General features: G+C 43.6%; 1 protein-coding gene across 1 annotated transcript; it reads right to left on the bottom strand.

Annotated features, from left to right (window-relative positions):
• Positions 1-3630: 3630 nt before the first annotated feature.
• Positions 3631-12335, bottom strand: LOC310835027 (olfactory receptor 2A5-like). Its single transcript, XM_083719681.1, has 2 exons — positions 12253-12335; positions 3631-4610 (listed from the first exon to the last, which is right to left on the bottom strand). Exon 2 carries the CDS (start codon positions 4586-4588, stop codon positions 3659-3661), a length of 930 nt encoding a protein of 309 aa, XP_083575807.1. The 5' UTR covers positions 4589-4610; positions 12253-12335; the 3' UTR covers positions 3631-3658.
• Between the last annotated feature and the right edge of the window lie 1706 nt (positions 12336-14041).

Raw genomic sequence — 14041 nt, 5'->3', positions numbered from 1 at the left:
TGTTGTAGCAAACAAGCAGTGTTAAAACTCACTCACCTGTTGATTTTCAGCATTGTTATAAGGATTACCGTATTCAGTCTCCCCTGCACACACAGTCTCTTACTCCCTTCAGAAAAATAAAGCATCACTAGATGTTACACTGCCCACTTTTAACTTTGTTGATCTGGGGAGGGGCCGTAGCTCAAGTGGGAGAGCACATGAATTGTGCACAGAAGTATCCAGGTTCTATTTCCACTTAAAAAGAACACAATGAATAAGCTGTTTCCAACTTGAACTCCCTTGACCATTGCAATACTGGCTGGAGTGAATGGGAATTGTAGTCTAAAGCATTTGGAAGACAAAGGGAAAGCTTTTGTAGATAATATGGGGCTAGAATATATCTTTTGTGAAACATTTTATATTTCAATGAATTTTCTGCTGTCTAGTCTAGTTAGGTAGGAAGAGCTTAAAAGGGAAAGGTAAAGGGACCCCTGACCATTAGGTCCAGTTGCGGACGACTCTGGGGTTGCAGTGCTCATCTCGCTTTATTGGCTGAGGGAGCCGGCGTACAGCTTCCGGGTCATGTGACTAGCATGACTCAGCCGCTTCTGGCGAACCAGAGCAGTGCACGGAAACGCCGTTTACCTTCCTGCCAGAGTGGTACCTATTTATCTACTTGCACTTTGACATGCTTTCAAACTGCTACGTTGGCAGGAGCAGGGACCGAGCAACGGGAGCTCACCCCATTGCCGGGATTCAAACCGCTGACCTTCTGATTGGCAAGTCCTAGGCTCTGTGGTTTAACCCACAGTGCCACCCGTGTCCCATAGGAAGAGCTTAGCCCTTTACTAATAGATTCCTTTAGCTTTCTCTACTGCTCTTTCCCTCTGGGTTGATTTTGAATGGAATATCAAGCAGTTTTGAGCTATGGGAGAAAGGTAGAATCATAGAATTGTAGAATTGCAAGGGACTATGGGGGCCATCTAGTCCCACCCTCTGCAATGCAAGAATATTTGCCCAACATGGGGTTTGAACCCACGACTCTGAGATTAAGAGTCTGCTGTTAGAACCACAGTTCAGTCCTGAGCTGCTGTATATACTGTTACAAAAGTGGGGTGCTTCCCGCACTCTCTGCCAAACGGTGGCAAGAATTCATGGGGATCCAGACACTCACCCAGGGTCTGTGTTCCTCTGGAGAATTGAGACACAGCAGAGACTGTTGTAGCTTTAAAAAATATGGTTTATTCACCTATTTACACCTTCAGTCTGCATGGAGGGAGGCCAGATCTTACAGCATGGTCATTTCAAGAGGGACTTTCCCCTCACAGCAGTGAAGCCCTGGAGTCAAAGGCATCTCTCTCAGGTCAGCCTTCAGCCAGCCTGCCCAAGATGGATCCCAGTCTCTCTTCCTCCTTTTTCATCGCAGAACCCCTTGCTACCAGACTCCCTTTTCCTGTTACCTCAAACACACAGTTACCTTGGCAACCTCTCAACACCCCCCCCCAGTCTCTGTTCACACCTTAGGACAGGGAGGGGAAGGGCAATTCCCTTGCAATGCCAATGGCCTTCAATTGTTTCTTAATGGCCCTAGCTTTGCCAGGTCATTTTGCACAGGCTAATCCAGGAATTCCCCTACAGCTTATATTTCCTCCTTCACACCCCAAATAATCAAAATCCTACTATTTATTAATTTCTAGGGTTTAGGGCCCCCCAATCTATAACAATACTATTATTTTAATAATTGAGTGCCTGAGGATTCAGCTGTGGGAGTAAATCTCATTAAATTCAGTATACCTTACCTCTGAATAGACACGTATAGGATTGCTCTGTTACTACAAGGTGCTACAACAGTATTGCAGTTTTCACCAGTAGCAAGCTGCGCTTAAACATGTTCACTCTGAAGTATATCCCACTGAGTTTAATTGAACTTAAAACATCTCAGGAACAAAACATGCAACCTTTGTGTTAATGAAAGAAAGTGGGCTGCACGAATCTTCCAGCTGATATTTGGAGATTTGGGAGCTGGAAGCCAGCAATGACCCTTGCTCTTAAGTCAACATTTCTTCCAAGAGAGCAAAATGGTGGGCTTACCTGAGAGAGAATTAAGACTGCAAAGTGTTTCTAAGTGCCTCCTAGGAGAATGAGGTCTTAGGTAGGGTGTTCAAGATATGTTTAATATGCATAAAATGTAATGTTTGCATGTGTTGTATTTGAAAAGATTTTGCAAAGAGAAAGTTGCATTAGACATGGATGTTTCACTCTGACAAATGTGGCAGGAGAGGTTGAATGTTTCCATCTCAGTCTTTAGGCTAATTGATGAGTCCCAGAAACCTGAGCTGCAGATCTGTCACAGCAGAAAGTGTTGTCCTGGGTTGCAGAGACATACGTACATTAGTTTTGGGAGAAGGTGTGCATAAATGATAAGAAAGAGGTGAAAGGTACACTGTCTCGCTAACTAGTCACAAAATGAAAAACTAATAACACAGACATCCTGGCATTACTAAGACAATTAAAGTGTAGTATGATAAAAATAAAATAAAAGTGACGTGTCAATTGCAGAGTTGGTACATATAAGCACACGTGGTGGGGCTGCTCAAAGGTGACTAAATTTTGGAATAAGCTGTTCACTGAGATCACTTTGATAACTAAAGATACGGTGACTCCAATTTTCCACCTGGTTCTTTTGAATCTGTATATGGCAACAGAAGAGGACTTGAAAAGCAAATAATTTATCTCCCATCATTTAACAACAGCCCACGACTCCATTGCCAAATCCTGGAAGACCTGCGATCTTAACAATTTGGATTGCTAGTACTGCAGGCTTTGGCAAATTGCCCTCCTTGAAAAGATATCTCATAAACTAAAAGTATCTAATGAACAGTGATTGAGTAATCCCCCCAATATGGCATAATTTTATTTGTTAAATCCACCCTCTATTGTGTGGGCAGGTAATCCCTCCCCCTACCTGGTCTGGTTTCCCTGGCAACGCTTCCCCCAGGTGGGATTGAACAACACACTGGGGTAGGCGGGGACCTCCAGGTATCCCACCTGAGGGAAGGCAAAGCCTATGCTGATGGGGCCACTCCAAATCCTGGGCTGCAAGCGTCCACGCAAAGGGCGCCCCCCCCCCCCCCGTTTTAAGTGGGGAGTGGTCATTGAGGCACACAGTCATTCAGCGTCACCAGCATATGCTAACATCTGACTCATTTAAAACTTTATAGAATCTTTATTCCCAATAGTGATGGAACTCACAGGTGGATAATACTTTTGTTTTTATATATCTTTATGATTTCTAAAGGGAATTTTTGTATGAGTTAACACTTTACCATCCCTTTGAAGCTATGCTGTATCTTTGTACTTTTGTCTTTCCAGGCTGTGACATTATTATTATTATTATTATTATTATTATTATTATTATTATTATTTGTCCCCCACTTTTAGATAGGTTTAAACAAATTCACTAAAATCTTGATAATTATTTTTTTTTAATGTTGCAGTGCAGTCCAGAGAGATAAAATGAAACCTCTTGATGCAAGATTTTCTTTAATTGCTTGAAAGCCGTAGCAGAAATAATATTGTTGCAAAATACACCTAATTTTGTAGCAACTTATATTTGTTACAATAGTATACAACAGCATGAGCTTTAAAAAAGTAGCCCACTCTGGAATCAGTTTCTCAGTCAACAAAGCTTCTGCTGTGACAGAATTTTGACCAAGGCCCCTTTCATGTCTTTGTTCCTCAGGCTGTAAATCATGGGATTGAACATGGGGGTAAATATGCTATAGAAGAGAGAGACTATTTTGTCCAAATCTGCAGAGTGACTAGACTCCGGTCTCATGTACATAAATATGGCGCTGCCATAGAAAAGCACCACCACTGATACGTGAGAGACACAAGTAGAGAATGCTTTGTGCTGGCCTTGGGCAGATTGGATTTTCAAGACGGAAGCCAGGATGCGGATGTAAGTCATCAAGATAAAGGAGATGGGGATAAGCAAGGTGAAGATGCATCCCACTGAAGTCACCTTTTCAACAATCTTGGTATCGGCACATGCCAACTTCAGCAATGCTGGCATTTCACAGAAGAAGTGATCAATCAGATTGGGACCACAGAATGGCAACCGCCAGGTGAGGACTGTGTGTGCCACTGGCAATAGAAGGCCACTCATCCAGGTTGCCATGGCTAGCTTCATGCATACTCTCTTGTTCATGAGGAACGTGTAATGCAGTGGGTGGCATATTGCCACATACCTATCATACGCCATCACTGCTAGGAGGATGCACTCAGTAATAGCCAGGGTCAGAAAAATGTGCATCTGAATGGCACAGGCAACCAACGAGATGGTTTGTGTTGGGCTCTGGAGGTTCACCAACATCTGGGGGACTGTGCTGGATGTATAGCAGATGTCCACAAAGGCAAGGTGGCTCAGGAAGAAATACATGGGTGTGTGGAGTCGGGGGTCCAGCCAGATGAGCATCAGTATGATAGAGTTGCCCACCAGAGTGATGGTGTAGGTCACAGAAAAAAGCCCAAACAGCAAAAGACGGCTCTTCAAGCTCTTAGAGAGACCAAGAAGGAGGAATTCAGACACAAATGTTTGGTTCCTCATAGCAGCTTCCTAGTCTCATTTCCTATAAAAAAGAAGGAGATGAAATCTGTCACCTGGGCTTGTGTGTCTGAAGTGGAGAATACTACTCACTCTCAGTGCTATAAACATGAAATGGGTTAATATCTGAGATGACTCCTGTTCTGTCTTAGTTTGGAGTAAATAAACTTACAAAATATCATTTATCTCTACATGTTCCATTATCTTTTCCCCTTGATAATAGAGTTGGGACAGTTCCCCCTCCCAGCAATTTTTCTTTTTTTTTTTGGGGGGGGGTGTCCCTGATAATTGGGATTGGGCAAATTTCTTTCTGGCCTGTGGAGAGTCTCACCATGGCAATAAGCATCTAGGTAGTCTTTTCTTAATCACATTCATAAAAATGAGAAGGATTTCTCATGATGCCCTTACAGTCTCATTTCTGAACAAAAAGAATAGCATGATGCTTGCATATAAATGAAGGGAATGAAAAGTATCGGGCATACTTATCATCAATAGACTCTTAGCAACAACAACAATCTTTATTACAGTCCAGAGACCCAACAAATCATTACAAAGCAATACACAATTCATACAGCCTACCTCCAGGTTAAACAAGCATTTTGTTCAGAATGTAGGGATCATTGGTTCTTGCAACCACCGATAAAAACTTTGCCACTGCTAATGTTCTAGCATTTGTCTTATGCAGACAATAGCCCTCCCCCATGGGTGCACGAACATGTTAAGGAGGTGGTAGAGTCATACCTCTAACCCTGCGTGAGATGCTGCACGTCTGGTCTTTGAGCTTGATGCATGAGGTGAAGTGTCTGCAGAAGGGAGCCTACATGGGTAGAATTAGGTCCATGCTATTTGGAGTGCTGCATTATCAGAGTTCCCAACTGCATGGAAGATACATATGTTCAACTGTACACACATAGGCTTCCCTTTTCATACATCATTCTGAACATATGGGACAAGTGGAACATGTTAGTTCAGGGATGGCACCAGCAGGCACTTCTTCTTCCAGCACATTTAATAATGCAAATGCGGAGGAGATCATCTAATGAAGAGGCATCATACCTGTAACAGATCTTTTAATCTATTGTAAACATACCCAAGGCCCAAGGAGGATTGGCTTGTTCACCTGTAATGACAAAAATGCAACCCACTGTTATCACTGTTTACCTAGAGTGCTTTCAAGAGCAGGTGATGCTGGAAATTAATTTGAACTGGGTTTCAAAGCAATGCAGCTGCACATCCAGGCTCTCATTTCTGGAATGAGAGAGAGATTATTAGAAAGAGCTAGACCTGGTTGATAGTTATTGTTGTAAAAAATAAAATTGCCCTTGTAAACAAAAATTTGCCCTTTTCCCTTATGGGGTATCCAAGAAGAAGAAGAAGAAGAAGAAGAAGAAGAAGAGTTTGGATTTGATATCCCGCCTTTCACTCCCTTTAAGGAGTCTCAAAGCGGCTAACATTCTCCTTTCCCTTCCTCCCCCACAACAAACACTCTGTGAGGTGAGTGGGGCTGAGAGACTTCAAAGAACTGTGACTGGCCCAAGGTCACCCAGCAGCTGCATGTGGAGGAGCGGAGACGCGAACCCGGTTCCCCAGATTAGGAGACTACCGCTCTTAACCACTACACCACACTGGCTATCACCATATAGAGTCCTTACCTAGGTTCCCTATTGGTAGGAGAGAATAACAGAGGCCAACCAGAGAATATTGAGAAGCAAAGCAGCTAGTAAGCTTGATCTTTATTGATCTGTTGCAACAGGGTGCTCCCCTCACCCGCAGGAGGAACCCAGAAAAATGGCATGCAAGGCCTTATAAAGACTTTTGAAATTTCCACCCTGTAGATCAAGACCACCCCAGAAACATCATACATACATCACAGAAGGGGTGTAACCTAAGACCACCCCTCAGATACATCACACCTACATCACAAAAAAGGCGATCTAAACAGAAATTTGAATGTTGTTTTTCTCCTGTCCTTGTTTATCTCCTGTCTGGCAGGTTACTTGATTGGATTGCCTGGGGAGCCTGACCAGTCTTTTGTAATGATAATTGTTTTTTCTCGTTATAGAGCATGAAGGACAAATGTAGAAGCCTTTTAAGGACCTAACCTTTCTTGGCAACTTTATTGATACCATCATAAGAACTGCTCTGAAGGACTAGGCTATGTACGTGTCTGACCCCACTTTCTGTTCCCAACATAAGCCGGATACTATCAGGTTCTCAAAAGTAATGCAGAGTGAGGCCCAGCCCTATCTGTTCCCATCACTGCTTCCATACAAGAAGTCCATTTAGGTATAATGGCTCATAGATATTGATAGGACTGCCTACCATGAATTTGTCTATTTGTTTAAAAGCAGTCTTCCCCAACTTGGTGCCCTTCAGATGTTTTGGATTACAAAAACTTCAGCCCCAACCAGCATGGGCAATGGTCAGGGCTGATGGGAGTTGGAGTCCAACAACATCTGAAACACTCCAGTTTGGTGAAAGCTGGTTTAATGTTGCCTACATCAGCTGCCATCATCACCACATCCCATGGCAGTAAATTAAGTTAATTATCTATTTTGTAAAGAAATGTGCTCTTGTGTCTGCCTTGAACCTGTTGCAAATCAGCTTATGACTTACATCTTTTTAAAAGGTAAAGGTAAAGGACCCCTGACAGTTAAGTCCAGTCACGAACGACTCTGGGTTGCGGTGCTCACCTCACTTTACTGGCCAAGGGAGCCAACGTTCGTCCACAGACAGTTTTTCTGGGTCATGTGGCAAGCATGACTAAGCTGCTTCTGGCGAAACCAGAGCGGCACATGGAAACGTCGTTTACCTTCCCGCCGGAGCGGTACCTATTTATCTCCTTGCACTGGGCTGCTTTCGAACTGCTAGGTTGGCAGGAGCTGGGACTTAGCAACGGGAGCTCACTCCATCGCAGGGATTTGAACCACCGACCTTCTGATCGGCAAACCCAAGGCTCAGTGGTTTACACCACAGCGCCACCCACGTCTGTGCCTTTTAAATTGCTATTATTTCAGACGCAGAATGGCAAACACAATTTATTATTTTTCTGTGGTTCATTAACATTATATATTAAAGCAAAACCATAAAAAATATTTTTTTAAGTGTACACTCCATTCAGGAGGACACTGGGGAAAGTTACAAGCACAGCCAGAAAAGAAATGAAAACACTGAAGGAAGTAGTTGGCTTGGAAATTGCAGTATCTAAAATTACCATTGTAATGGTTCTAGGGGTTGCTCGTGCGTAAGTCGTCGCCACACCTGGCTGGGTTAGCTGGGTGAACCCTTTCTGTCTGGACAGCCACTCACCCGTGGCTGTCTCAATCACTGGCAGAATCCGTCTGTGGGCATTTCTTGAACTTCTTCCAGCAAAGAAGTTCTTTGACGCCAAGTCTCAGCCTACTCTCCCTGTGTGGAAGTCTTCTGCGCAGGGAAGGTGTGGGCAGCGGAGGACCCGTGCTCTCCCCGCTGGTCTCTGGCGAGGAGTCATAGAGCCCCCTCGCCGATTCCCCCATCTGCCCCCCTTCTCCACTGGTGCTACGCTGATTTCCTTCCCCTGCAGATGGGCTGCCTCTCTCCCTCCTGGGACGCTCTCCGGCATCCCTCTGGAGTCCTCCCTCCTCCTCTGGCTCCGATGGCAGTTCCCTGACAACCATTGATACACCCACATGGAAACAGCGAAACAAAATCTGTGGTCCCAAGCAGAGCACATTTCCCCTGGTTTCCCCCAATTTAGCAGATTATTCCTGCATCAGGTAAACTCAAATTTATAGAGGGAGAGCATCAAGATGTGCAGTGTTTGAGGTCAATGTCATGCAAACTATGTTTTCGTGCAGTAAACTCTGATATGAACAAACCCCAAGTATAAGACAGGGATTTTAAAATACACTGTTATGCACAGATACTTATGAACGGGTCTCACTGGACCCAGTGGGACTTGCTTTCCAGTAACTGTGGATACAATTGCATGGCATGCAACAAAGAGGAATAGACAATTTATTTTACTAAAGCTCTCTGCATTAACAACAACAATCTTTATTACGGTCCAGAGACTCAACAAATCGTTACAAAGAAATATACAATTCATACAGCCTACCTCCAGGTTAAACAAGCATTTTGTTCGGAATATAGGGATCATTGGTTCTTGCAACCACCGATAAGAACATTGCCACTTCTAATGTTCTAGCATTTGTCCGGTCTTCCAATAGGAACCTGACATAGTGGGGGGCCACTAGGGGGCGCATTGGAAGATGGCCGACAATACCATCTCTCCAACCCACATGAGGTAATTAAGAGGCTGTTATGGGAGTAGGCAGCCTCCCTTGTTGCCCCAAGGAAATGGGGAACACTGCCCTTGCCTGCTGTGCCCATAAATCACCCCCTAATCTGAAAGAAGGGGGTGAGGGCCCTAGGCAGAATGCCCCCATGTGGACCTCGGCTCTCCTGGACGCTGTCTCTGATTGTGCACTAGTTGCAGCAATTTGGAATAATTAATTACAAAAGAAGCAAATGCACATATTTCAAGTGAAGAAGGGGAGTGAAGTCTGCTAATTTAAGTGACCTCTGCGAAAGAAGACGACGGGTTGGAGAAACAGGAATATTTTACGATGAAGATACACCAAAGGCTGGGTATGTTGACAACAACGGGACTGAATGGGGGGGAAACCTTTTTTACTTTCCTTCTATGTGATTTACAAGAACCCCTCCTCATTAGAATCGTCGGTTGAACTGACCCAAGCAGGATGATTAAGGTCTGTGTGGAGATAAACTTTAACCAAAAGTATGCTTTATGAAGATCGAGAAGCAATAAGAGCTTTTGGGAATGGCGCAGCAATTAATTCGGAGTCGCCATCTTGCCAAAGGACTTATAGCCGGGAGGAAGAAAGGACTTGTTTTCAGACTGCATTCCTAGTGAATCTCCTCAGAGGTTTTGAGAAAGGAGGCAGATTGGTGAAGATTAATGACGCTAAGACTGTTTTGATGTATGGAAGTGATGTTATATGGAAAACGTCTGGATATGGCTACTGGATAAAAAATAATAATATCCACGCAGGATTACAAACTGTTCTAACCAGCTTGCGGAGATTATCAGAGGTCACAAAGAGAAAGGAAAAATATATGAAAATCACAACAAGAGATGTGGAAAAACAGTAAGAAAGGATTGGATAGTACTGTGAACATCATAAGATTAGATTTGTGGACATTAAAACAGCAGTAAGAAGCAAGAAGTTGATTGGATCCCCTTCGAAACTTGAAATATGGGTACCCCCAACAAAAATTTAAAATTCGGCTGTATAATTTGGAATTTATGTAATTTGGTTTGATTTGATGTGATTGGTCAGTTAATAAAAAATTATTCTTAAAAAAAAAGGAACCTGACATAGTGAGCCTCTGATTTTCCCGGGAAAGGTACCAGCAAGGGTAGTATCAGTTCAGCCCTGGCTTGCTCATATTTCGCACAGTGCAACAAAATATGTTTTATGGAATCAATGTCTTGAGCACACGAGCAAAGTCTGTCCTGGTAGGGAACTCCTCTCAACCTGCCATCCAACACTGCAGAAGAACACTGCAGACTAAAGAAGATGTTTAGTCTGGCTTTGGTGAAAAGCCTTCGATAGTTTGGTACTGTCAGGTTTTTAATGTAAGATGTTAACTTAAAGACATGCCCATATTGTACTCCTACTGCCAGCAGACTACAGACTGCATGTGATTGAGATTGCAAGTCACTGTGTGCATTAGCCCATAATCTTTGCTTTAACATCTTAGGGCGTCTTCATAACCCAGGTAATACAGTGGGGGGGGGGTGACAGACCAATAGCGGTGGCATTTTTAGCCATGGTTTTCTGCCATTTGCTGACAAATTCCTCACTGGTGTTGGTCAGGTGTTGGTACAAACCCTTCCCTAGATCAAACACTGAAATCCTGAGCCAGTGTTTTAGGGCAGCCTACCACGCTTTAGCTGAAATTTGGCATTCACCAGTTTCTAACAGAAGTATGGAGTTGGGGACACAGTTGGGTACCTGCAGCAGAGATCATAGAAATTTTGCATCTAGCTTTGGCAGGTCTCCATTATGCCAGACATTTGCAGTGTACAGGAGTTGGGAAACGGGTTTTGCATTGAAAACCCTTAAGGCTGCTGGAACAAATTTGCCACCCTTTGTGAAAAAGAATCTGAGTATGGCTATCTTTGTGATCTCTGCCTTTTGAAGGGAGGTTTGTCAGTGGTGCTTCCAAGATCCTGTATAATGGAATGTGAGCCCTAGATCACATCTACTGTGTTGATGAAAAACAACCCTGTTGGTAAGCAGGATATAAATATCATGAACAGAATATAGTATAAACAAAACTCTGCAGTACCACATGAAATGCATGAGCATACACAGAGAATGATTATATCACTCTGCTTTGGAAGTTATAATGCTCATGATGTTAGGGTCACAGTGCATGTGAGACCACCCTAAATATGGGATAAAGCTAAAGCCATTATAGAACTAATTTTAGAATTAGCTGTTCAGAAACATTTCATGAAACTTGGAGCAAAGGTCAAATGGGACAAATGTTTATTAGTCTAAGACTATTTAAATGCATACAATTAGACATTCTTATACAAAATTCTAACATATAACACAGTGTTGCATTGATCTCCCTTTCTTGCTATTTTTGATCCTTAGGTTTTCCCTGTTGCTGCCGTAGTCTACCATGTCACCTGTAATTTTTGTGGGATATACTTTATGTATAAAGCTTACGTGAAATATTTGAGATTTGACAAAAGAGGCAGAGTGAGAATAACGAGAGAGAAAAGGAAATCGCATCCCACCAAAATGTTTCCTCTTGCCTTTCTGGTTTGCAGTAACAGCCCAACAGCAAATTGCATGTGTTTAATAGTTTCCTGGCCCATTCCCTTTGAAAAAAAAGGAAAGAACCTCTGCACAAGGGGACAATCAGAAGCGGAGAAGCAATGGGGGGGGGGGGAAGTGGCCAGCCCTTTCCCTTCCCCATCCTTCCTCCACTTCAGTTCACTCCCAATAACCCCCCCCTCCCCAGCCTTATAGAGGAATTTGGAGATGGGGAAGTGGAAACAGCGTTGGCTGGCTCGCAAGAGTCCTTTGGTCCCACTTCCTCTTCCTGTCTGCATTTCATGAAATAGGTAATCAGGCAGCCTGTGTTTGGTCCTAGACAGTGTTGTTGTTTTTCTGAGGGGACGCAGGGGTACACATACCCCTAAACATTTTGTGAGTCTAAGTCTGGCCTCATTGAGGGGCAGTATTTCAATGAGAGTGGGACGCGGGTGGTGCTGTGGGTTAAACCACAGAGCCTAGGACTTGCTGATCAGAAGGTTGGTGGTTCGAATCCTTCCCATTGCTCAGTCCCTGCTGCTGCCAACCTAGCAGTTCGAAAGCTCGTCAAAGTGCAAGTAGATCAATAGGCCTCCGGCGGGAAGGTAAATGGTGTTTCCGTGTGCTGATCTGGTTTGCCAGAAGCAACTTAGTCATGCTGGCCACATGACCCGGAAGCTGTACGCCGGCTCCCTCCGCCAATAAAGCGAGATGAGCACAGCAACCCCAGAGTCGGTCACGAGTGGTCCCTTTATCTTTACCTATTTCAATGAGAGTACCCCTAAACATTTTTTAAGGGAAAAAAGCACTAGTCCTAGGAAAGTTGTTTACCTGGATATGTCAGACATATGATGCTAGGGTGGCACCACTCCAGGGTGAGAGACATCATCTGAGGTGCGGCTATTATCAGGTCAGTTTAGCTCACAGGATGTTCCAGGAAATGAAGTAGTAGATGCTATATACACCCATTCCTTATTGAACCTGTTTATTTGAAACAGAAATAGCTTTTTGCTACAAAATTCCTCAGAGGTCTTGTCCCAAACTCCCTTTTAAAGTATTTTTGAACTGAGCACCAAATCCCACGATATGTATGTTCCCTAGTGCAATATTGTTTTTCTGAGTATTAAGGAGGTAATCATATAAGGAGGAGTATCACAGAATTGTAGATTTGGAAGGGATCCCAGGATCCACACCACCCCTGCAGTGAAGGCATCTCAACACATGGTCCCCCATCTGATTTGAAACCATACTGGACCTTGTGTGGCTTTGCAAATGTGCTAGCCATTTTATTGCTGGACCGTTAGGAGGTCCATGATGTCATCTGGACACTTAACAAGCTCAGGAAATTTTGGGATGGTCAGCGTTGGTCCTCCTTCTAGTCTTCTGTTCCTTGAGCTTTTAACAAATAATTTGGTCAAAGCTTCCAATCTTTATTGCTGCAAGAAATGAGCAAGATTTTGGGTTTGGTCAAGTGATTATTCAGCACAGGGTTTCTAGAAGAATAGTCTAAAGCTAGTTAAATGAAACATGGGTTCTCATGTTATTGTTTTAAAGTGGGTTTCCGGTAGGAAAACTAGTTATTATAATATAATAAATTATTTTAAGAGAACTTATTATGTTTAATACTGTTTTTATTATCTGTTCTTGTTTTTTGGAATACCGTGTCCAATTCTGGGCACCACAATCTAAGAAGGATGTTGACAGGCTGGAACGTGTGGAGAGGAGGGAAACCAAGATGATCAAGGGTCTGGAAATTAAGCCTTACTAGGAGCACTTGAAGCAGCTGGGTATGTTTACCCTGGAAAAGAGGAGACTGAGAGGAGATAGGATAGCCATCTTCAAATATTTCAAGGGTTGTCACATGGAAGAGGGAGCAAGCTTGTTTTTTCCTGCTCTGGAGGGTAGGACTCAAACCAATGGCTTCAAGCAACATGAAAGGAGACTTCCTGAAAGTAAGAGCTGTTCAACAGTGGAATGGTCTCCTTCAGGAGGGTGTGGACTCTCCGTCCTTGGAGGTTTTTAATCAGAGGTTGGATGGCCATCTGTCATGGATGCTGAAATATACTTCGAGTCAAGAGTGGATTTCATGCTCTTTATTCAGCTCATAGTGGTGAGGAGGAATCAAAGTTCCCCCACAATATCTGCTTTATATACATTATTTACACAATGGGCTGCATGTGATTAGCTAATTCCAGGATTCTCCTGTAGGCCAATCAGGCTGTGGATTCACATCCACCTGGAGCTGGATTGGGTGGCTCCTGCAGACCAATCATACTGCTGCATTTTGGATCCTATTGTTCTTAGGACCAATCAGACTGCTGCATTTTGGATCCTATTCAACTCAGTACATAACAGATGCTTTAGCTGAGATTCCTGCATTGCAGGGGGTTGGACTAGATGATGAAGAAGAAGAGTTTGGATTTGATACCCCACTTTATCACTACCCTAAGGAGTCTCAAAGCGGCTGACATTCTCCTTTCCCTTCCTCCCCCACAACAAACACTGTGAGGTGAGTGAGGCTGAGAGACTTCAAAGAAGTGTGACTAGCCCAAGGTCACCCAGCAGCTGCATGTGGAGGAGCAGAGAGGCGAACCCGGTTCACCAGATTAGGAGACTACCG

This window comes from Podarcis gaigeae, assembly GCF_964106915.1.
Source record: "Podarcis gaigeae genome assembly, chromosome: 17".
NCBI classification, from domain to species: domain Eukaryota; kingdom Metazoa; phylum Chordata; class Lepidosauria; order Squamata; family Lacertidae; genus Podarcis; species Podarcis gaigeae.
Note: the sequence above shows the minus strand (reverse complement) of the source record. Positions and strands in the feature narration are given on the sequence as shown.